Here is a 26,369-nt window from a genome sequence, read left to right on the forward strand (position 1 = left end):
AAAATACTTGCAAATCATGTATCTTTCACACACAAAGTTTTAAATTTTAAGTCTAATTTATCTACATTTTCTTTAGTTGTTTATGCTTTTGGTGTCATTTCTAAGAAATGGTTGCCTTTTTCAAAGTCTCAAAAATTTGCCTCTATTTTTTCTCTAAGATTTTTATAGTAGTAGCCCTTACATTTGGGTTCTTGGTCCATTTTGTGTTATTTATGTTTTTTTATATGATATGAAGTAGGGGTCCAAATTCTTTTTTTTTTTAGTGATATCCATTTGTCTCAGTATCATTTGTTGTAAAGACCATTCTTTTTCTTTTCCCATTGAATGGTCTTGGCCCCATTATCAAAAATCATTTGACCACACATATATGGATTTATTTCTAAACTCTCAGTCTACTACATTGATCTATATATCTATACTTATGCCAGGACCACACTGTCTTGATTACTCTCACTTTATAGTAAGTTTCTAAGTCTTCCAACTTTGCTCTTCTTTACAAGATTTTTTTTGTGGCTATTCTGAATCTTTTGCATGTTCATATGAGTTTTAGGATCAGCTTCTTGCAAAAAAAGGCAGCTGGGATGTTGATGGAGTTGGCATTGAATAGCAGATAACTTTGAGGAGTATTGCCACCCTAACAACTTTAACTCTCCCAATCCATGAACGTAGGATATTTTTCTATTTATTTAGGTCTTTCTCAGTTTCTTCCAAAGTATTTTGTAGTTTTCAGTATACAAGTCTTATACTTCCTTTGCTAAATTTATTCCTAAGTATTTTGCTCATTTTTATATTTATATATTTATATTATGGAATGATTTTCTTAATTTCATTTTTAGATTGTTCATTGATAGTGTATAGAAATCCAATTGATTTTTAAATACTGATCTTGTATCCTCCAACCTTGCTGAACTCACTTGTTATAGTATTTTCTTTTTATTGAGTCCTTAATATTTTCTATATACAAGATGTCATTTGTGAATGGAAATTGCTTTACTTATTCCTTAATACTCTAAATGCCTTTTATTTCTTTTTCTTGCCTAATTATTTGACTAGAACCTCCAGTACAAAGCTGAATAGAAGTGGTAAGAGTAGATATCCTTGTTTGTTCCTGATCTGAAAGGGAAAACTTTCAGTCTTTTACCAGTAAGCATGATATTAGCTGTGGGTTTTTCATAGATGCCCCTTGTCAGATTGAGGAAGTCTTATTCTATTCCTAGTTTGTTGAGTGTTTTATTATGAAAAAGTGTTGGATTTTGTCAAATGCTTTTTCTGTCTCTACTGGGATGATCATGTGATTTTTGTCCTTTATTCTATTAATGATGTATATTACACTGATTTTTCACATGTTGAAACAAGTTTTAATTCCTAAAATAACTCCCACTTGGTCACACTGTATAATCCTTTTTAATTGTTGCTGGATTCTTTCTGACAGTATTTTCTTAAGGGTTTTTGAATCTATATTTATAAGTGCTATTAGTCTATAGCTTTCTTATGACGTCTTTGGTTTTGCTATCAGGGTACAGATTATTCATTTTGAATCTAAGTTTTTAATTAAACATACAACATGATTTGGCCACAACTTTTATACCTGTCAAAAAAAGTTTTACATTGCAATGTAGCTACTTCTTTTCCCATCTTAAGGTCTAATACTTGTTTAGTATATTGCATGAGCGTTGGAGGGTTTTTTTCCCATCCACACAAATAGGTACCTAATATTTTAATGAGAAAGGATAAAACAGTTACACACTGTCTATGATCATAAGGTTTGTCTACGATCTCCACTGTCTGACTATTATTCACATACTTTCTTCTCCATGAATCTTCACATAAAGGATCTTTCTCTCCTTTAAACTTCTCTAGCACTTCTGTTTGAATCACTCAATAGTGCATATATATATATATATATATATATATATATATATATATATACAGGTTTTGCTGTAGGATTTTGCTACAGACTTGTGGGTATGTCTCTTCTTCTCTAAGAGATTTCAAACTCTATAGTTGTGTTACCTTATCTGTAATATCTAATAATTACCTTATCCGTGGTTCATCCTCAACATGTGTTGTTGCTTTGATAATTCTCTTAATTCATCCTTGACACAATTTCCAAGAATTCTATGAGATATATATAATTCTTATATTTATAATGCCACTGCCTTTAACTTCATCAAGAATGAATTAGTGATTGTGAATTTTAGAAAGCAGACATTATATTCCAAGCATTTCCACCTAATAAACAATCATAAATACAGATTCAAAGTATATAAAATGGATTTTTTTTCATTCAAAGCATATATCATTTTACCATCTGGTACAATGAAAATTAGAACCTGGGAAAAATAAATTATATAATAATAGTTACTTAGAGAACTTTGCAAGACAAAATTATGCTTCTACCCCCTTACAAAAACTTTTTTTTCCAAGAATAAATTTAAGTACCTGGTGTCAGCAGTATGACCGAGGTGACAATCAAGGAGCAGATTACCAGAATAACTAGCAAAGCGATCGCTATTCCTTTCCAATTTCTTTGTGGAGGATTACTCCCCACCAGCTCCTGAAAACAACATAAAAAGAGAACCTAAGTGACTGAAGTAAGAAAATAAAATAAGTCAAATTATAAATTGCATTTAAATCAAGAAACAAAGTACAAAACAGTGAAAGAAGTATATTCCCATCTTTGAAGCTACTATCTGTGCCTTTCTTAACCTCTACCCTTCCGTGTCCCAAAGCTTCAGGCTGTCTTTTGCCCAATGCATCACAAAATCTCTTCTTAAGAAAGAATTTGATATTATGTTTATAGCTTTCGTGCAAACTTAATGCTAATCCTCAAAATAAATCAGTCCCTACAGCACCGGGAAATCTCGAAAGTTTCCCATCAGTACAAATCACATATTCAACCTCATCAAATCAATTCCCAAGCATGATAAATTATCCAGCCCCAGATTCCTTTCTCATCTTCCTCTTTATTTACATCCACACTTCTAACTTGTATTTCAGGTTACCAAATGCAAATATTTGTTTAGCACATACTATGTGCCATAATTTTAATGAACTTCTGCCACTCTTTCATGCACAACCTTGAGCCTTTTCTTCCTTCCATAGTTCCTCATACAAGCCTCCAAGATTTTCCAGGTCACTTCTTCACTGGGTAAATCATCTCTCCCTACTGAAGTTTTAATCCCCTCCAGGACACTATATTTGCATTGTTATGAAGGGGAACAGTGAGGGAATCTGGAGGCATTGCTGAAGGATGCCAAAGGGTGAATAAATGTTGGAAATTAATCAGACATATTGGCTGCTGAGAACAACCTTTCAGTTGCCTTCAAATTAGGGTGATCCTATATTTTCTAATACAAACTGTGGTAATTTGAGACAGAAACTGGGTGATATTAATAACTAATAATTATACTAAGTTATTAATGATTGTATATTATTAATAATTACACAGGAGTAATTGAGATGCTCCAGGGGAAATGGGGACATTATGGCCATACTGCATAATATCATAGCAATCGACTACTACTACTTCTGTCAACACATAGATCTCAGAATACTCTCTCTCAGAATGCCCATAACTGCAATTCATATTAACCCCAAATCAGAATGAAATAGAATGGAGATGGCCATCAAAACAGACAATTTAATATATAAGTACATCTCCATCCAAGATCAAAAGTTCATTAGAACATACCAAATTACTGGAAATCAAAATAAAAGTAGTATCAAGTAACCATGGGATGGCAAATGGGTGTTAACCCGTTACAAATTTCAATGTTGGCTATCTAGGTTACCAAATTAGGAAAAATACTGAAAGTCATTCTAGTCTCTAAGAAAGAGTTCTATAGTTGCTTAGAAATTTCTGCCAGTCTTCATATTTACCATCTGCAACTTAATTTTTCTATTGAATGGGGAGATTTTTTAGTACTTAAATATAACACTAAACATAAACAAGAAATCATTACAAAACATTATTCTAAGTCGATCTCATTTCCTATTTGATAGGGGTTTTATTACGCAAGAAAATAGATGGAAAACACCAAGGACAAGTGGTAGGATCTTGCTGATTATAGCAGCTTTTCATTTCACTCATGTTTAAAAATAAAATATGCTGTTCTCAAATTTGTGAATAGCATAAATCTTTATATTCATACAACCAAATATAACCAACCTAACTCAAGATCCAGAATGATAAAATTAATATTATTATGTTCATTAGTTCATTTCTTTTAAGTCTTGTTTGTAATAAGAATTAATCTGGAATTCTAAATTCTGGGTTTTTTCCCTTTATTACAGAAGTTGTGAGTTCATAGAACAATCATGAATAAAATACAGGATTCCCATACACCACCCTATTATTAACACCTTGTATTGGTGTGGAACATTTGCTACAATTGATGAAAGCACATTTTTGTAATTGTACTATTAACTGTAGTCCATGATTTAACTAAGGGTTCACTACATGTACAATGCAGTTACATGGATTTTTAAAAAATTTTTATTGTTACCATATATACAACTTAACACTTTTCCTTTTAACTATACTCATATATATATTTCAGTGCTGTTAGTTACGTTCACAATGTTGTGCTATCATCACCATCTATTTAAACATAGATAGATGTATTGTAATAGTTTATAGGCAAAACAAAAAATATATAGGACTTTTTCTTTGCATAAGTTTCCTGACCAGCCGGTAGTGTAATTTGGTTTACTTGCAAAAGTGCATTTGAATGAACACTGCAATGACAGAGGTCCTTGCAACATCCTCAGCCTTCAATTTCCAGGTCCAGCCATACCTGCAATATTATGTCCAGGTCTAGGCTGGATATTTTGAGAGATAATCATATGGATAATGTGTTTAGAAAGACGATCAAGAGATTAAGATGTTGGCAAAACATGTCATGTGAAATAAAACTGAAGGAAATATTCAGCCTCAAAATCCAAATACATACAATTTCATATATTTGAAGAACTAACACATGGAAGACGGAAAAGACTTATTTCATATATTCCAGGAGGCAGAGTTAGAACCAGAAGGAAATTTCACAGAGGCAGAACTGTATATCAATAAATCTTAAGAATTTCCAACCATTAGTACTATCTAATAGAAGAGCAGGCTGCTTCACCAGGAAGTGAGCAGGGTGGATGAACATCTCTCAGGGTCAATCCCTCAGGAAGGAAGGTGGAAACAGATGACCTTAAAAATGCCCAAGATAGTATACGTTATTTGGGCACAAATATGATCCAGCTTTACAGGGTGTTATTATATCAGTGATTTGGTATTATGATTTTTATGTGCCAATTATACATCTGAAATAGAAGACAGAAATTAATAATTAAAATAATAATTAATTTAACAATAATTCAAAGACAGCCACAATATTCTGTGAACTGATTCAAGAATGACTCCACTGCATATTGTTCTTTCCATAGACGCTGTCTATAATCCATGCATTTACAACAGGTGCTAATATGAAGTAATGCATTCCCACCCTCTCTTCTCCCTGCTAGATGTCTGATGCATCTTATCTCAGCGTAAGCTTCATATTTCTCATGGGATTTTCCTCTCTACCTTTATCATATCTCATACAGTTTATGAGGAGAAGTACAGATTTAAATGAAAACTCTGAGGTGGAGGTGTTTTGCAAAATTAGAGAAACTGAAGCTTGTAAGGGTGGAAAAAAGAAAACAAGGAGAATCATCTGCTTAGGTATTATAAGGATTAAATGCAAAAGTATTTCAAAATACATTATAATTTATTTTTAAAATTATAGAAACATATTACTTTACTACTTATTACTATTACTGTCAGATAAATACATTCCAGTAATGTTTGATATATAATGTGGAAAGAATTCAAAAGCTCAATTTCTAATCTTTAAAAAGTAAAAGATACAGAGCTATCGTATCCCTTTTGTCCTCTTTTTGTTGTTGCATCCTAAGCTCTAATATGAGGAAATCAGAATTTTAACTTTAGTTGGAGTCCCAAAGAAGGGTGATCCAGGGTACAGCTATATGGCTCCAAAATAAAGTGACACATTCTTCAAATGGCATATAACCACCTTGATTTGTTTTGGGTGCACACAGTATAGTATGCTTGGTTTTATGCAATGTCAGGATAGCCTCACACAGTGAAAAGGACAGAAGGAGTAATATCCAGCAGAAGTGAGACTGAAATAAGATCTTCACAATAAACTAAAGCCTTTCCCTAAACAGGCACCATCACTGTAGAAGATCAGGACACAAGAAGCTGCAAATGCAGTGATAATCAGAGTGCTTGGAGGAGAACAGGAACTGCAGTGACAGCAAAGGTCTGAGCCTTGCCAGCCACAATGGGGACAGCTGGTAATTATGCATTTTATTTCCCTTAGCGAAAGAGAGTGAGGTCAACCAGATGGCCTGCTCACCAGGGAAGGAGGAAGTGAGCAGAATTATTTTGCTCACAATAATTCATCTTTGAACCAATCAATCTCCCCTTCTATTAGGGTGCTTTCAAGAACTATATAAGGCTAGAAGACAGTTTCTGCCTCCCAAAACTGAAAGAGGCCTTTTCAAGGATATAGCTGGTAGTATATCCAGGTCACTGATAGTTTAAAAAAAAAAAGTGCCAGAGGATATGTTGGAATTAGTAGCTACTTGGGCTTAACAATTTAGGCTGGAAGTGAAAACACAAGCCCATCTTGTCTTACAAATGTTACAAAATCCAATCCCTGAAATTCTCCTCTTAGACTGTCTCTTTGCTTTTGCTATGTACTTTGGGGTGCCTCTGCAAGTGTGAGAGAAGGATGAGGGATATGGTTGCAATGTAGTAAATAATGCTGATACCATGTGAATGATGCAGTTAATAGCTACTAAAGGCTGAAGTCCACTTGGCAGTCATTTTCTGAAAGACTGATGCAATCAAAGTTGTGTGAATGGGAGGTAGTAGTAGCTGATTTGTTGTTTTATTAATTAGAAACTAATTTTGATTGACAGGCCCTATTTCTGAGGACAGAAAGTTACCTATTAATCATCAATATCTTAGGTAAAGAAGAGGGGTTGATGGTCTCCAGTACTATCAGCCACAAATTCTAAGGTTACTCATTCACCTCAACACTGTCCACCATGTTCTCCCATGTTTATAATGGATGTCCTGCTATTCAGATTCTCCCACAGCTCTCCACAATTCATTCTGTATTTGCTCACAGACTGATCTGGGATCTACTCTCTTTTTCATATTAATTTGGAAACTTCTAAAGTGACTACTTTACATAAAATAACTTTACATTACTGCCAGAGGGCATCACACTTTGCAATCATATTCACCACCATTACAAAGACCCTCTACCACAGTTCAGCAAAACTGTATTTGGAAAAAGAGCCCTGCTCTATCAGTCCTTCTTGGAAAAAAATAGGTTAATTATTGACTATAATATCTAATTTTTAAAATGTCTCCTTCATTTTTTACCTGAAAATTAAGCAAGCTCATATTATTTTAGGCTCTTCACTTTAGTTGATTATATCTGGCAGCTGCTATTTTTTTTTCTTTCAATTCTTTCTTTTTTTTTTTTTTTTAATCATCATTTTATTGAGATATATTCACATACCAGGCAGTCATACAAAACAAATCGTACTTTCGATTGTTTACAGTACCATTACATACTTGTACATTCATCACCTAAATCAATCCCTGACACCTTCATTAGCACACACACAAAAATAACAAGAATAATAATTAGAGTGAAAAAGAGCAATTGAAGTAAAAAAGAACACTGGGTACCTTTGTCTGTTTGTTTCCTTCCCCTATTTTTCTACTCATCCATCCATAAACTAGACAAAGTGGAGTGTGCTCCTTATGGCTTTCCCAATCCCATTGTCACCCCTCATAAGCTACATTTTTATACATCTGTCTTCGAGATTCATGGGTTCTGGGTTGTAGTTTGATAGTTTCAGGTATCCACCACCAGCTACCCCAATTCTTTAGAACCTAAAAAGGGTTGTCTAAGGTATGCGTAAGAGTTCCCACCACAGTGACCTCTCGGCTCGTTTTGGAATCTCTCTGCCACTGAAGCTTATTTCATTTCCTTTCACATCCCCCTTTTGGTCAAGAAGATGTTCTCAGTCCCATGATGCCGGGTCTACACTCCTCCCTGGGAGTCATATTCTACATTGCCAGGGAGATTCACTCCCCTGGGTGTCTGATCCCACGTAGGGGGGAGCGCAGTGATTTCACCTTTCAAGTTGGCTTAGCCAGAGAGAGAGGGCCACATCTGAGCAACAAAGAGGCATTCAGGAGGAGGCTCTTAGGCACAACTATAGGGAGGCCTAGCCTCTCCTTTGCAGCAACCGTCTTCCCAAGGGTAAAACTTATGGTAGAGGGCTCAACCCATCAAACCTCCAGTCCCCTATGTCTGTGGTCATGTTAGCAACCATGGAGGTGGGGTAGGCGAATACCCCTGCATTTTCCACAGGCTCCTCAAGGGGGCACTACATCTTTTTTTTCCTTGTTTTTCTTTTTTCTTTCTTTTTTTTTTTTTAACTTTCCCTTCTTTTTTAAATCAACTGTATGAAAAAAAAGTTAAAAAGAAAACAAACATACAATAAAAGAACATTTCAAAGAGACCATAACAAGGGAGTAAGAAAAAGACAACTAACCTAAGATAACTGCTTAACTTCCAACATGTTCCTACTTTACCCCAAGAAAGTTACCTAATATAGCAACATTTCTGTGAACTTGTTCCTACTATATCCATCGGAAATTAACAGACCATAGTCATTTCTGGGCATCCCCAGAATGTTAAACAGCTTATCTGTTCTTCTTGGATTATTGTTCCCCCTTCCTTAATTGCTCTCTACTGCTAGTTCCCCTAAATTCTACATTATAAACCATTTGTTTTACATTTTTCAATGTTCACATTAGTGGTAGCATATAATATTTCTCTTTTTGTGCCTGGCTTATTTCGCTCAGCATTATGTCTTCAAGGTTCATCCATGTTGTCATATGTTTCACGAGATCGTTCCTTCTTACTGCCGCGTAGTATTCCATCGTGTGTATATACCACATTTTATTGATCCACTCATCTGTTGAAGGACATTTGGGTTGTTTCCATCTCTTGGCAATTGTGAATAATGCTGCTATGAACATTGGCGTGCAGATATCTGTTCGTGTCACTGCTTTCCGATCTTCCGGGTATATACCGAGGAGTGCAATCGCTGGATCTGGTAGCTCTATATCTAGTTTTCTAAGGAACTGCCAGACTGACTTCCAGAGTGGCTGAACCATTATACAGTACCACCAACAATGAATAAGAGTTCCAATTTCTCCACATCCCCTCCAGCATTTGTAGTTTCCTGTTTGTTTAATGGCAGCCATTCTAACCGGTGTTAGATGGTATCTCATTATGGTTTTAATTTGCATCTCTAATAGCTAGTGAAGCTGAACATTTTTTCATGTGTTTCTTGGCCATTTGTATTTCCTCTTCAGAGAACTGTCTTTTCATATCTTTTGCCCATTTTATAATTGGGCTGTCTGTACTATTGTCATTGAGTTGTAGGATTTCTTTGTATATGCAAGATATCAGTCTTTTGTCAGATACATGGTTTCCAAAAATTTTTTCCCATTGAGTTGACTGCCTCTTTACCTTTTTGAGAAATTCCTTTGAGGTGCAGAAACTCCTAAGCTTGAGGAGTTCCCATTTATCTATTTTCTCTTTTGTTGCTTGTGCTTTGGGTGTAAAGTCTAGGAAGTGGCCGCCTAATACAAGGTCTTGAAGATGTTTTCCTACATTATCTTCTAGGAGTTTTATGGTACTTTCTTTTATATTGAGATCTTTGGTCCATTTTGAGTTAATTTTTGTGTAGAGGGTGAGGTAGGGGTCCTCTTTCATTCTTTTGGATATGGATATCCAACTCTCCCAGCCCCATTTGTTGAAAAGACCATTATGGCTCAGTTCAGTGACTTTGGGGGCCTTATCAAAGATCAGTCGGCCATAGATCTGAGGGTCTATCTCTGAATTCTCAATTCGATTCCATTGATCTATATGTCTATCTTTGTGCCAGTACCATGCTGTTTTGGCAACTGTGGCTTTATAATAAGCTTCAAAGTCAGGGAGTGTAAGTCCTCCCACTTCGTTTTTCTTTTTTAGAGTGTCTTTAGCAATTCGAGGCATCTTCCCTTTCCAAATAAATTTGATAACTAGCTTTTCCAAGTCTGCAAAGTAGGTTGTTGGAATTTTGATTGGGATTGCATTGAATCTGTAGATGAGTTTGGGTAGAATTGACATCTTAATGACATTTAGCCTTCCTATCCATGAACATGGAATATTTTTCCATCTTTTAAGGTCCCCTTCTATTTCTTTTAGTAGAGTTATGTAGTTTTCTTTGTATAGGTCTTTTACATCTTTGGTTAAGTTTATTCCTAGGTACTTGATTTTTTTAGTTGCTATTGAAAATGGTATCTTTTTCTTGAGTGTCTCTTCAGTTTGTTCATTTCTAGCATATAGAAACATTACTGACTTATGTGCATTAACCTTGTATCCCGCTACTTTGCTAAATTTATTAGCTCTAGTAGCTGTATCGTCGATTTCTCAGGGTTTTCTAGATATAAGATCATATCATTTGCAAACAATGACAGTTTTACTTCTTCTTTTCCTATTTGGATGCCTTTTATTTCTTTGTCTTGCCGGATTGCCCTGGCTAGCACTTCCAGCACAATGTTGAATAACAGTGGTGACAGCGGGCATCCTTGTCTTGTTCCTGATCTTAGAGGGAAGGCTTTCAGTCTCTCACCATTGAGTACTATGCTGGCTGTGGGTTTTTCATATATGCTCTTTATCAATGTTGAGGAAGTTTCCTTCAATTCCTACCTTTTGAAGTGTTTTTATCAAAAAGGGATGTTGGATTTTGTCAAATGCTTTTTCAGCATCTATTGAGATGATCAATTGATTTTTCCCTTTTGACTTGTTAATGTGTTGTAATACATTGATTGATTTTCTTATGTTGAACCATCCTTGCATGCCTGGAATGAACCCCACTTGGTCATGGTGTATGATTTTTTTAATGTGTCTTTGGATTCGATTTGCAAGTATTTTGTTGAGGATTTTTGCATCTATATTCATTAGGGAGATTGGCCGGTAGTTTTCCTTTTTTGTAGCATCTTTGCCTGGTTTTGGTATTAGATTGATGTTAGCTTCATAAAATGAGTTAGGTAGTGTTCCATTTTCTTCAATGTTTTGAAAGAGTTTGAGTAAGATTGGTGTCAGTTCTTTCTGGAAAGTTTGGTAGAATTCCCCTGTGAAGCCATCTGGCCCTGGGCATTTATTTGTGGGAAGATTTTTGATGACTGATTGGATATCTTTGCTTGTGATGGGTTGATTGAGGTCTTCTATTTCTTCTCTGGTCAGTCTAGGTTGTTCATATGTTTCCAGGAAATTGTCCATTTCTTCTACATTGTCCAGTTTGTTGCCATACAGTTGTTCATAATATCCTCTTATAATTTTTTTAATTTCTTCAGGATCTGCAGTTATGTCACCTTTTTCATTCATTATTTTGTTTATATGGGTCTTCTCTCTTTTTGATTTTGTCAGTCTAGCTAGGGGCTTGTCAATCTTGTTGATCTTCTCAAAGAACCAACTTTTGTTGATATTTATCCTCTCTATTGTTTTTTTGTTCTCTATGTCATTTATTTCTGCTTTAATCCTTGTTATTTCTTTTCTTCTACTTGGTTTAGCATTGGTTTGCTGTTCATTTTCTAGCTTCTTCAGTTGATCCATTAGTTCTTTGATTTTGGCTCTTTCTTCCTTTTTAATATATGCGTTTAGTGCTATAAATTTCCCCCTTAACACTGCTTTTGCTGCATCCCATAGGTTTTGGTATGTTGTGTTCTCATTTTCATTCGTCTCTATATATTTAGCAATTTCTCTTGCTATTTCTTCTTTAACCCACTGATTGTTTAGGAGTGTGTTGTTTAATCTCCAGGTATTTGTGAATTTTCTAAGTCTCTGATGGTTATTGACTTCTAATTGTATTCCATTGTGGTCAGAGAATGTGCTTTGAATAATTTCAATCTTTTTAAATTTATTGAGGCTTGTTTTATGTCCCAGCATATGATCTATTCTGGAGAAAGTTCCGTGAGCACTAGAAAAGTATGTGTATCCTGGTGATTTGGGATGTAATGTCCTGTATATGTCTGTTAAATCTAATTCATTTATCAGATTGTTTAGGTTTTCTATTTCCTTATTGGTCTTCTGTCTGGTTGATCTATCTATAGGAGAGAGTGATGTGTTGAAGTCTCCCACAATTATTGTGGAAACATCCATTGCTTCCTTTAGTTTTGCCAGTGTTTCTCTCATGTATTTTGTGGCACCTTGATTGGGTGCATAGACATTTACGATTGTTATTTCTTCTTGCTGAACTGCCCCTTTTATTAGTATGTAGTGGCCTTCTTTTTCTCTCAAAACATCCCTGCATTTGAAGTCTATTTTATCTGAGATTAATATTGCTACACCTGCTTTCTTTTGGCTGTAGCTTGCATGATATATTTTTTTCCATCCTTTCACTTTCAGTTTCTTTGTGTCCCTGCGTCTAAGATGAGTCTCTTGCATGCAACATATTGATGGTTCATTTTTTTTGATCCATTCTGCGAATCTATATCTTTTAATTGGGGAGTTTAATCCATTTACATTCAACGTTATAACCGTGAAGGCTTTTCTTGAATCGGCCATCTTATCCTTTGGTTTATGTTTGCCATATTTTTCCCTCTCTCTATTAATATCCTTTATTGTACCCATACTGAATCTCTTTAGTACTGAACCTTTCTCCAAGTCTCTCTGTCCTGTCTTTGTTTCTCTGTCTGTAGGGCTCCCTTTAGTATCTCCAGTAGGGCAGGTCTCTTGTTAGCAAATTCTCTCAGCATTTGTTTGTCTGTGAAAAATTTAAGCTCTCCCTCAGATTTGAAGGAGAGCTTTGCTGGATAAAGTATTCTTGGCTAGAAATTTTTCTCAGTCAGAAGTTTAAATATATCGTGCCACTGCCTTCTCGCCTCCATGGTGGCTGCTGAGTAGTCACTACTTAGTCTTATGCTGTTTCCTTTGTATGTGGTGAATTGCTTTTCTCTTGCTGCTTTCAGAACTTGCTCCTTCTCTTCTGTGTTTGACAGTGTGATCAGTATATGTCTCGGAGTGGGTTTATTTGGATTTATTCTATTTGGAGTTCGCTGAGCATTTATGATTTGTGTATTTATGTTGTTTAGAAGATTTGGGAAGTTTTCCCCAACAATTTCTTTGAATACTCTTCCTAGACCTTTACCCTTTTCTTCCCCTTCTGGGACACCAATGAGTCTTATATTTGGACGTTTCATATTATCTATCATATCCCTGAAGTCCATTTCAATTTTTTCAATTTTTTTCCCCATTCTTTCTTTTATGCTTTCATTTTCCATTCTGTCATCTTCCAGGTCACTGATTCGTTGTTCAACTTCCTCTAGTCTTGTACTATGAGTGTCCAGAATCTTTTTAATTTGGTCAACAGTTTCTTTAATTTCCATAAGATCATCCATTTTTTTATTTAGTCTTGCAATGTCTTCTTTATGCTCTTCTAGAGTCTTCTTGATTTCCTTTATATCCCGTACTATGGTCTCATTGTTCATCTTTAGTTCTTTGGGTAACTGCTCTAGGTGCTGTGTCTCTTCTGGTCTTTTGATTTGGGTGCTTGGGCTTGGGTTATCCATATCGTCTGGTTTTTTCATATCCTTTATAATTTTCTGTTGTTTTTGGCCTCGTGGCATTTGCTGAACTTGATAGGGTTCTTTTAGGGTTTGTAGACCTATTGAAGTCCTTATCTCTAATTCATCAGATCTACAGCTTCGTGGAGTACACTTTCTCTAACTAACCAGCAGGAGGCGTCCACGAGCCACCTGTTCTCCACAAGCCAGTTCTCCCCTGCTTAGCCTTTTTGGTGAGTAGGGGAGTGAGTCTTGTGGGGCCCAATTGGTGTACCAAGCTTGCGTGTGTAGTTGGTGTTGCCTGCCCTGTATGTGGGGCGTGTTTCTGGGCAGTCGGGGAGGGGGGGTGGTCCTAACAATCAAATCTCCCTGGTGATCCTAGAGGTTTAAAGCTGCTGCAGTAGTCTAATCCTTCAGTTCAGTCCTGCCACAGTTTGTCTCTGCCACTGACCCACAAGTCCTTGGTATTGGCGTATGGCTCCTGAGACTTGCAAGTGGGCCCCTCTTCCAGGCTGTGCACCCCGGGTCCTCTGTTGAGGGATGACTGTGCTATGTCACAGGTGAGTGCCGTCCCCCCAGGGCAGTTCTGGGCTGCTGGGCTGTGTAGGGAGGCTCCCAGTCTGCTCAAATGATGGCTGAATGGGGCTTTGTTAATTCACACTGCTCCACCTTCCCAACTCTGGGACAATCAGCTGAGGTTGCAGGGAAGGCTAATGTCCACACCCAGTTTTGTGGTGTGTGCCTGTTATTTGAAGCACTTCCGTCACACTGGGTTGTCTGGGGCAGCTCTGGGCTATGGGGCTGACGATGCGCAGGAGTGTTTCCTGTCCACCAGGATGGTGGCTGTGAGCAGACACCCCCCTTTTCTTGGGAAGTTGTGGTGTTTAGTGAATTTTCTCAGCCACTGGATTATTGCCTTTTGTCTCAGAGCTCTCTTAGTTCTGCTCTTGACTTGACGTGCCCAAATTGAAAGTCTTTGAAGCTTTCTGTATTGGGAGATTTCGCTGATCTCAGCAGTTCGACATTTTCATGAGTGTTGTATGAAATATGCCCAAAGACAGATTGCTCTGTGGTGTCCAGTCCACGCCGTTCCTGGCTTTCTACCTACTTTCCTGGAGGAGTAACTGAAACATACAGCTCACCAGTCTGCCATCTTGCCCCGCCTCCTGGCAGCTGCTTTTATGACATTAATTCAAAATATAATTTATTCTTACCCTCAGAACTCAGTCTAACTTGGACCTATTTTATTTCATATTTTGAAGACATCATGTTGTTCTGTAAATCACCAAAAGCAACAACACTGTGATGTGATCACAGTCAGAGAGAAATTTCACAATATATCATGCCCCAAAGAATTCCCTTCAAATGAAATTATGAGTATGGAAATAAGTTGCAGAGTTTAAAATTGAGCACTTGTGTCTTCCACATTGCTGGGTATTATGATGACATCTTAAAAGTATGTTTAGACAATGACTGTCTTTGCTTAGACTCAATCACTGAGACCCATGGGCAATTTTGAGACTTTCTATACTGGGTAGATCTTCCACAAGCTCAACAAGTCATTGACCAATGTCAAAAATGCCCAGAGGCACCGTAAATATTAGGTAACTAACAAACAAGTCTCAAAGGCAAGAACCACCAGCAATTTAATGACACAGCCTAAAATAATTTGGGGGGAAATTTTTAAACTTCTTTCAGAAAGTGCCCACGTCAACCTGATCTCCTGTGCTCTCATTCTCCACCCGTGGGTCCCCAGAAGTCACATTTCTACTCTGTGAGGCTTTCCTGTCCTCTCTAGTCACAGGTAATTGTCTAACCTGGGTTAGAAGTCTGCTCCTGGAATTTTAGGTTTGGGATTAAAACATCCCAATTTATTTTTGGCTGTTGTCTTGAAGCAAGAGAATGGAAGGTAGGTAAGGAGAGATGATTGTCTACTTCATTTAGCATAAGGATTCAGGAAAAACGGTAGGTTTACAGATAGAGAAGAATGAATTAGACCAAGATGCAAAGAGACAGAGAATGATACTCTGTCAGTTTTCCATTTCTTGATTTAATTTTCCTTCTGAGTCCTGGATGAATTTTTCCCTCAGATGTAATAAGACACAGCTTCTTTATAAATTTTTTTATTTCCAATTTTACTTAAACTAATTTGAGTTAGTTTCAGAAACTTGAGATCAAAGAAGCTGAATATATAGCATATAAAGATATCAAGTCCAGCTGCCCAACATATCTGTGTCTTACTGTATTTCTAAGGAGGCATTCCGTGCTCACTAATGAAGTCACATGTTCCAATTTTTGTGGCATATTCAGGCCAAACTACGTTAGAAAACTAGGTGAAAAAGTTAACAACTCACTTGGCCTATGATTTCAAAATAACTCATGTGCTAACTTGACATATGACTTTATTTGTATAGACCAATTTTTCCAGTAGCATATATAGTTCTTTTTCTGGCGAAACTCTAAGTAAAAATTGGCAATTACGTTAACAGACCCTCAAGAGCCTACAGTTGTCATCATTGACCAGCAATGTAGTAGAGTCCCCTCTGTGAAAGGAGGAAGCTAATTCAAGCTGAAGCAAATGCCAGCCGAGAACATTGGCACAACAAACTGTTGAGGAGTGCCTTGAAGAGAATAAGCTGTTCCTGAGGTAGTCACTATTTTAGGTATAAAAGTACTCAAAAAGAAAGCTCTAGTATTATTAAACTATAGCTGTCCTAGATTGGAATCTAGTCCATAGATCCATGTCAAACAGCCATTTTTGTAATGAAAACATGGTCTACTGGCATTTGCAGATACATCGGTCTAATAAATACATAGTGTCAGAGAAACTATTAACAGCCAGGATACAATTGTGTTATCTAGAATGGAGCAAATCAGGGAAGAGACTGGTAATAAAAGAGAAAGAAAAGGCAAGAATGGTCATTGAAGAGTAGAACATTAGAGAATAATAGATTATTGTCTGAGTTCCAACAAAATAAACTTTCCTTCAAACACCTGGTGCACATTTTCAATAAGATTTTTAAAGTGGGAATATTTGGGCCTCTTACCCCTTGAGATTTTAACTTTTTATTTAATTTAACATTTTAACCAAAGAAAATTTCCCCAAATTCACTTAATTAAATTAATATATACATATATCTGTTGCTCACCGACTCCTTAAGTGTATTTATTATTCCAATAATCACTTAGAAATATAATTCTTTAAGGTTCAGTCCTCAAAATGATTAGGCAATTGTTTTCACTAGGTGCTTTCCAAAGTCAAAATATACCATCTGATTTCAGAAAGTTTAAAGTCTGCATAAACATTTCTATGTTTTCCCAAGGTATCTAGAGGTCAAAATGTCCTATTCTAGTAAATTAAGTCATTCATTGTTCATTCAGTCATATCAGGGCCCTCTAAACTCAGGAGCATGTAAAATCAGTGAGACTTTCCGTTTCTAAGGCATAGTAGTTTGCATAAAACCATCTTTTCCCAGATTAAAAAAAAAAGTCTGGATAAAAATTCTTGGGCAAAAGGCTTGTGTGCTCATTTGTATATATTATGTCTCCCAGAAAAAGCCATATTCTTAATGCATTCTTGTAGGGGCAGACGTATTAGTGTGGATTAGGTTGGAACCTACTGGTTCAATATTTCCATGGAGGTGTGGCCACACCCGTTCAGCATGGGCCTTGATTAGTTTACTAGAGCCTTATATAAACTCAGAAAGAAGGAGCTCACAGCGAGCTGTAGCTGACACAGACATTTTGAAGATGGCTGTTGCAAGCTGATGCAGACATTTTGGAGGACGCCGTTTTGAACCGCAACCTGGGAGCAAAGAGACGCCAGTCACGTGCCTTTCCAGCTAACAGAGGTTTTCCGGATGCCAATGGCCTTTCTCCAGTGAAGGTACCCTTTGTTGATGGACATTTTATGGCCTGAAGACTGTAACTGTGTAACCAAATAAATTCCTTTTTATAAAAACTGATCCATTTCTGGTGTTTTGCATTCTGGCAGCATTAGCAAACTGGAACAGACTGGATAAAATACAATTTTTTTAAAAAAAGAGTTAAGAAAAAAATCTGTTTGAAGGCACTGGAGATCTACCAAGGAATAAGGACTTCAGGGGCCAACTTCCCAGAGAGGAAAGAAGGGACACAGAATGATATGAGTACAGAGTTTGGTCTCTGGGGCATTTGCTGTTTGTTAAACAGTGGCCAACAGGCAGAAGAGAAAGAAGCAGCTAAGAAGCTAAAAGGCTGAGTCAAGCTTTTGACAGTCTCATGGTACTGAGCAAATATAGTCAGTGTTCAGGGCCCATTAAGGAGGAAAGCCACCCATAAACAGTACCTGCTTTCACCTGGTCCACGGACGGCTGCTGTTCTAGTTTGCTAATGCTGCCAGAATGCAAAACACCAGAGATGGAGTGGCTTTTATAAAAGGGGGTTTATTTGGTTACACAGTTACAGTCTTAAGGCCATAAAGTGTCCAAGGTAAGTCATCAACAATCGGGTACCTTCACTGGAGGATGGCCAATGGTGTCTGGAAAACCTCTGTTAGCTGGGAAGGCACGTGGCTGGAGTCTGCTCCAAAGTTCTGGTTTCAAAATGGCTTTCTCCCGGGACGTTCCTCTCTAGGCTGCAGTTCCTCAAAAATGTCACTCTTAGTTGCCTTTGGGGTATCTGTCCTCTCTTAGCTTCTCCAGAGCAAGAGTCTGCTTCCAACGGCCGTCTTCAAAATGTCTCTCATCTGCAGCTCCTGTGCTTTCTTCAAAGTGTCCCTCTTGGCTGTAGCTCCTCTTCAAAATGTCACTCACAGCTGCACTGCACTGAGTTCCCCCTGCCCGTCAGCTCATTTATATGGCTCCACTGATCAAGGCCTACCCTCAATGGGTGGGGCCATGCCTCCATGGAAATATCTCATCAGAGTTATCACCTACAGTTGGGTGGGGCATATTTCCATGCAAATCTAATCAGCACCAAAACGTCTGCCCCACAAGACTGCATCAAAGAATATGGCTTCTTCTGGGGGACATAATACATTCAAACCAGCACAGCTGCGCTCTAGGAGACAGTGCTAACAGCAAATGGGCCAGCCTTGCAAAAACTGTAACACAATTTTAATTTAGCTAAATTCCACACTAGATTAAGGTGATCTGTCCATATCCCAACTGTCTGTCAGACACAAGAATAAATGCTCTCTGGAGGATGATTATGCCAACAAGAGTCACACATCATTTCCTCAATTTTTCACAGCCCATGTGTCTGGCATTCAATAACAGATTACCTAGTAACCAAGAGTTAAGAACAACTGATTGAAAATCAAAATGAAAAACAGACAATAAAAATCGATGTACAGCAAATCCAGACAGTGCCATTTTCACAGAGATTTTAAAATAACTGCCACTGATATATATATATATATATATATTTAAGAAAATAGAGGATAAGAAGGAGCATTCCAGCAGAGCTCCATGATCCATTTTTTAAAAAAAGAATGACAAGAGAGCTCTAGAAATAAAAAGTAGAATTTTAATGACCAAGAATAGCCAGAACAATCTCAGGAAGACAAAGCTGGATGACCAATATCCCTAATACCAATATTTATTGTAAATCTATAGTAAATACAACAGTTTGATATTGGCACAAAATAGATAAGGCATTGAAAGAAAACAGAGACTTAAGAAATAGATCCACATAGATATGGAGACTTGGTTTATATATGACAGAAGGCCATTGCAGAAGAGTGGAGGGAAAAAAAATGGTATTTTCAATAAATGGTACTGAGTCACTGGCATGCCCATATTGAAAAAGTTATCTTGACCCTTATACCTTACTCTACACTAAAATCAAGAGAATTTTTTTACTAGGAAATAAAGAGAAATAACCACAAAGGAAACAGGTGATAAACTAGACTATGTTAAAATTATGAATTCTTGTTCATCACACAACACCATTAAGAGAGTAAATAGGCAAACTACAGAGTAGAAGATATCCATAATTCTATACCCTTCAAAGAACTCATATCCAGAATATGTAAAGAACTCCTGCAAATCTCTAAGAATATATAAAGAACACCCAAAATTAATAAGGAAAAGACAGAGAAACCAATTAAATATAAGTAATTCACAAAAAAGTATATTCAAATGGCCAAAACACATATGAAAAGCTGTTGAACAACTGATTGGAAATTAGTGAAATGAGATGTCTGTACACATCCACCAAAAAGACTAGCATACCAAGTGTGGCCAAGAATGTGAAACAACTGTAACTGTGACACGTTGGTGGGACTGAAAACTGGTGTTTCCATCTCACAGTTCAGAAGTTCAAAATGGACTCGCAGGACTAAAATCAAGGCAACAGCATTCCATAAAAGCTAGGATATTGCATAACTAAGAGGGGAAGGGAGAAAGGAGTTGCAATTGGAAAGGGGAAGTCAAGGTGCAGGTGCTTTTGAGGTACTGACAGAACACTCTCTCTCAACCTGGATGGAGGTTACAGGGCTGATTCAGGTTATACTAATTTGTTAAACTATATTTTTCATTTTAAATAGTTTGTGCATTGCAATATTTCACAATAACAAAAGTTAACCATGTATATGGAATACCACTTTGTGTCAGTAAGCACTGCCAATAAACAGTGAACTAAAGAGCTAGTTCTCCAAGCTTATAGTCCAGTAGGAGGGACAGACAATAAGAAAATTAAATTGCAATATAAGAGAAGTATTGACAAGAAGTGTGGGGTTCTATAAGGGAGTATGACAGGGGAAAAAGGCACTAAGCTAATTTCCATTGGGCACTGAGATGGCAGACAAAGTCTCTCTGAGGAAGGGGAATTTAAGTCGAGAGTTGAAGGATGAATAGGAATTAGCCAGGTGAATAGTTGGGGGAGGTTGTCCATCCAAAGGAAGTGCAGTAAAGTGGGAGCGGGTCTGGTCCTCCAAGTGGCAGGAAGGTAGTGACACAAGGTGAAATGCCACAAGATGAAGCTGGAGAAATAAGCATAGATAAAACCAGGCCTAGCCTTGTAGACAATGTTACATATTTTGTGTTTGATCCAAAAGGCAATGGGAAGCCAGTGCAGGATTTTATGAGCCACCTTTAATGTCTTATAGATGAAGGCAAGTACTAATTAATTATTTTGTTTATTGACATCGTAAAAGATGCACAGAGAAAGACCAGGATTGATTACTTTTCCCTTGGTGCCTTAAAATGTGTCAAAAAAAGTTATCAGGAGAAAATTAACCACACAAAGCTGACCACAGAATCTCTGGTTCCACTGCTTCATTCTGTTGTCCAGAGGTATTTTTTTCCTAATATTTATTCACTGTGAAAATCTCTGACATAAATTTTTTTTATGTATCATGGACCATTTACTGTAAGTAGAATGTAGAAACAAATTACAAAATCAATGGCGCATATATCTCAGGACAGTAAAAATGGCTTTCTAATCATTGTATTTTCATATTCAGGAGAACAACGCATGACTTTAAGATGGCAAGAACAAGTTTTAACTAACATTTAACAATTGACGTATGTTCATCAGTAATCATGAAATGAGCCTGTTGGATGCATATTCACATTTCTGTTTTACTGGCTCATTTACTTGATCTTCATTATTGGCGGCTTTTATCTTTTCATAAAGGTGTGAAAAGCACCACAAAGAATGATTAGCCCAAGGAACCAAAGAGTAGACAAAAGCAAATCAACTCCCTAATAGGACAATCTACATTAGTGAAATCAGCAGACCTCTGAATGAGAGGCAAAGGGTGAGCCCAGGCATTACCTGCAGCAGTGGTGCACAGGGACATGCATCCATTTGGTGTAATCTCTCTCTGTCTGTCTCTCAAACCGGCCTTCTCTCTCCTCTCTCTCTGGCTCCCTCCCTTTGCCTCTGTCTCTCTCACATACACAGTTAATATCCAGGACTTAAATGAAATTCTCTCCCTTCTGGAATAGATGTGAACACAAAAGCAACAACAATAAAAAAGAAGTTTTTGAGTATATGCAAGCACTGATCAAAAATGTTGAAGAGAAACAAATATCCAATGAGCTATTCAATGATGTCAATGATGGGTTATTTTGTAGATCAGAAGAAGAGAACACTTGGATTAGAAAGTGCTAATGATCAAAATAACACCCCACCAGAGCACAGGTGAGCAGCTCAGAACAAAAGGTGGGAGACAAGAAATATGAAGAAAAGAATCTAAAAAGCACCAAGAGAAAAATAGAAGAAAACATCAGATTCAGAGAGGGTGGGAAGCATGAAAGGAAAAATGGAAATCTTTGTTCTACTTTGCACATTATGTAAGGGACGAAGGGAACTTGTAGGCTTAGAGGAAAGCAAACACTGTGATTATGTTGGAAATTGAACCTATAAGGAAAGGTCAAGGTAATTAGTTCACTTGTCGGAAGAAAAATGGCTCAGGCCAGGACTTAATTACTGTCTCTTTATTGAGTAATCCAAAGGTATTTGGACAAAAGAAATAATAATTATCTAGTCCCTAGGATAGAAGGAGAAAACCAACTGACACTGCAAGAAAATGCATTGGAAATAACTTTCTGTTTTTGTTTTTTTAAACAATGCTATGGAAGCAATGTTAGAATCTTCTAGGTTAAAAATGCAGATTCCTAGGCCCTCTCAAACCTACTGGGGACAGGGCCTGAGAACATTCATTTTTTCACAATCTAACCATATGGTTTTAATAAATGCTAAGGTCTGAGAACCTCTGAGCTACAGGAACTTCCCACCATACACCTGCGTCTGAATACGTAAGTTTTGCAAATTCAAGCTAAACAGAGTTGAGAATGAAATGCTCAAGGATGCCAGAGCAAGACTGTGGCTTGGAGATGGTGACTAGTGCTCTAACATTCAGCATCAGGTCTCTAACCTGGTTAAAAGCCACTCAGACCCACCCCCTTCCCTCGGATATTCTTTATCCTTATGTTTTCAAAGAGAAAGCTCAATGACACCAGAGCTGGTTATTCTCCCCCTGCTCCTCTTCCTCCAATTTTCTCCACCCTTCTCTCCCAGCTCTGTGTCCCCCGTAAGTGGACCCCGGCCCCTACAAAGTGCCCATCCTTGCAGTCTGGTTTCAGGTGGGATTGAGCCAGTGGGAAGCACTGGCAGGGACAGCTGGGAAGGAGGTGAGAGAGATCCAGGAATTTCTTTCCCAGTCTCTCCCTGCTCTGACCATGTTTTCTGGAAGGGGCTGGCTCCTTCCCGACTGCATCTGAGAGGGGGCCATGTCTCCCTGGCATCAGCTCTCACGAGAACCAGTCGTCCTCTTTCCACCCTTTGCCCCCTCGGGCTTAGTTTAGGGCTGGTGTCAATTTCAGGTTGTCGCTATTCTCTGGGGTCTAAGTTCTCATTCTCCCCTTAACCCTGCCCATACCTTGGTACATAGCCCCTTCCCAAAATTTTCCTCAAACACCTGAGATGGATTAGGCATGAACAAGAGCACTTTCCTTCCTGACTGAAAAATGACATATTTTCTACCCAAAGCCCCTGGGTCAGTATTAAGAAAGGAGAATATCCCTTTCAAATGGCTATTTCATTATCCCATTTTATCCTCCTTTTTTCCAAAATGTTGAGAGAGATCACAAGCAAGTGATCTCAAGCTACTCAGGGCCATAAATATTTGCAATAATAAATTGTGACTATGGCTACTAAATAAGTGACAGCCACACCAACATTCAATACTAGATATGATGAATATCACACTCTTGTAAACAGTATTACATAAGAAATTTTGAAAGAAAATAATCAAATAACACCTATTACAAAAAACCACCCACTTAGTATACAGCATTCATTAGCACCTAACTACTTAAAACTATCTTATGTAACATGATTGCAGACTAATTGAGATGATTACCTACTTTGACTATTATTTCAGCTATCATATCTTCAAGTTATTTTGGACAACAGAAACTACTTTATTTAGACCACCCCCTTATGCTCCATTTTCCCTTCTAAGGGAAGTGGAGGGATGGAGAGGAAAAGGATTCTGGACCATGCTGAGATCTGGGTTCTAGCCAGCTTGGGTTCAGGGCATGTGAAGTAGAGGCAGAAATTCTTCTTTATGACCTCTGAAATCCTCAATTCTGGCATTTAAGACCATCAACTGACCTGACTGGATGAGGAGAATCCCCTCACTGTTGAGGCAATCTTCTTTATTGATTGTAGATGCAATCAGCCATAGATGCAATCCACTGACCATATAAATGCAAATCTAGCTACTATGGTCAGTGCTTGCTAGAACAAAAGACTGGACATCATAAGCTACCCAAGATGACACATGAAGTTAACCATTACCACTCTGTAATACTGAAGTCAGGTTTAAAGATAATGTAGAAAGAGTAAGTAGTTTAGTGCCTTGCACAGCATAATAATCGGTAAGTAGTGGCTATTAGCACATATTACAGTATGAAAACAAAATACCAAACTGCACCTCTGTTGTATTGTTGTAGAAGTTAAAGAAAACACAAAAACAGGCATTTCTCTAGCACTGGGCCTTCCTGATTGACCTGCATCATTAAGCTAGACCTTTGCCGGAGTCGTGTGTGCCCACAGTAAAACTCATCGGTTCTGAGATGAGAAACAGCAACCTGTTCAACAATTCAAGGCTGCTGGAATAGCCCGAGGACTGAAGGAGAGTGAAGCAGCTCAGAACCCAGAGTCTGTCAGTGGCCCCGGGAAAAGAAATTTCTAGCACTCAAGGGCCTCCAGCTAGAAAAGTAGATGAAAACTTGTTATCTGACTCCTTTGGGGTTGGCAACAGGCCTCTGACTGCCTCGGTTCCAGAACTGTCAGAAAGGACAGCCTGTATTCCATAGACCAGACAGAGAGCAATCAGGCCCGAATCCCTACTAGCTGTTGGCATCAATAACACACACCACGGCTGCAGACATGATACAGAGCACTATCCAGACTCATTATAGCAGACCCTGACCTATACTAGCTGACATGGAATATGGCACTTGAGTACTGCTTGTCCTTGTCTGAAATATGCAAGTTTTAAGAGCAATAGCCTTGTTGTACTCAATTCAGTGACCTCCTGCACTTCAGGGAAGAATTTTGTCTTTTCAATATCAGTAATATGCCATCTTCTATTTGGGAAGCAGCTTTGAGACTATGGTATTTATTTCTACGTATTCGACTATGACAATTACACATCTTCCTGATAATGATCAAAGAAATGGTATTTGTGCTACAATGCAGTTTTAAAACTACATGTTTGTTTTATGAGTTCATGAAGTCTCTTGAATGTGTTACAAATGGGAGTAGTAGTATATAGCTGTCCCTTAAAAATGATACCCGGTAACAGTATATTTCAATGTCAAAACATTCCTAAACTTCCAGATAGGGTCACTGTAACTTTCCAATAAATAAAACGTTTTCTTACATTGGAAGGTGAATGTGAAAGGGTGGGCCTCAGAAGAAACAGAAAATGATCAAAATGGCAAATTCTATGTTATATATGTAACACAATGATTTTTTTAAGTTACACAAAATATATTAATCTTAGTACCTTAGATGCAAAAAGGTCAAAATGGAATAATAGAGAAATTTTCCACATGCATTTATCTCTGCCACAGAGCTGTAAAGTCCTCTGAAGTAAGTCATGTCACGTCCTAATCATCACTCTAGCTCACCAAAGTCCCACAACACTATTTGTATTTAGAAGGTCCTCAACCAAATAAATAATCAAAAATTTGCATTGTAAAGCTTCTCTTTGTGAATACAGACCTTAGTAGTCCTGTAATTTGCTAATTTTAATCACCCACTCAATACTACAATAAAATAGAAAAAGAGTTAAACTCTTAAATATATTTTATTGTACCAAAATGTTTTTGCCAAGTCTCTGACTTGGATAGTCTTCTACTGGCAAATTTTATGCTGGATAAACAGCTGAAGTATCAGGACAACTCCAGTGAACCAAGAAGCAACATGACATGGAAAATCAAATCTATGATAAGAAATCCAGCACTTGATATACTCTAGTAGCAAGGAAGTTGAATCCAATTCTAAAATAATATTTAAGTTTTTTGAAATAAAATTTCACCTTGTGTTTTAACTCTATAACACTCAAATGTATCACTAATCAGTGCTTAAATATACAAAATTGTCTTCAAACAAACCTCTATACAAAAGAGAAAGACGAGGTGCCGGTCACCCTGATGACACTACACCGCTGAACGGATCAACTCCCTAGCGAGTTCACATAGGATAAAGCCAGTGCTTCCTCAGCACATGAGAGATGGCCCAAGGAGCCTAAACCTGGCTCAGGCAAACAGCTGAGCTCCAGGTGGGAAATCTGTTAAGGGCAGCACAAACCTAAGATAGTGATGTTTTAATATTTACAGCTACTTTTACCAATTCAAATTCTAACTTCTGTTCAGTGTTGTCTCCAAGGGGTTTTGCAAAACAATAATAATAATAAAAACATTTCTGGAAGGTGTCCAAGGTGAATCATTTCAATCTGTTAAAATTCACAACCAATCCTTTGATAAAATCATGAATTAACACTAAGACAACTCAATGGGCTGATTTTCAAATATGGTAGGAAGATTGTTAGTGACTTAGTCTGTTCACTTCTTATGGAAAGAATAAGTTATCCATATGACATTTTAAACTGGGATTCATCTACATTTAATTATACAATGAGGAAATAATTAACTTTAAATGT

The 26,369-nt window shown here is 37.4% G+C and overlaps 1 protein-coding gene across 6 annotated transcripts in view; it reads right to left on the minus strand.

Moving 5' to 3' along the window:
• Window positions 1-26,369, minus strand: part of DPP6 (dipeptidyl peptidase like 6) — a 1,366,335-nt gene that overhangs the window by 539,731 nt on the left and 800,235 nt on the right. For all 6 annotated transcript variants that reach the window (XM_037835750.1, XM_037835752.1, XM_037835755.1 and 3 more), the window contains one exon: window positions 2,443-2,557. In XM_037835750.1, the coding sequence (XP_037691678.1) occupies window positions 2,443-2,557 (115 nt within the window). The remainder of the gene's footprint in view (window positions 1-2,442; window positions 2,558-26,369) is intronic.

The sequence above is a fragment of the Choloepus didactylus genome, chromosome 5 (assembly GCF_015220235.1).
Source record: "Choloepus didactylus isolate mChoDid1 chromosome 5, mChoDid1.pri, whole genome shotgun sequence".
NCBI lineage: Eukaryota > Metazoa > Chordata > Mammalia > Pilosa > Megalonychidae > Choloepus > Choloepus didactylus.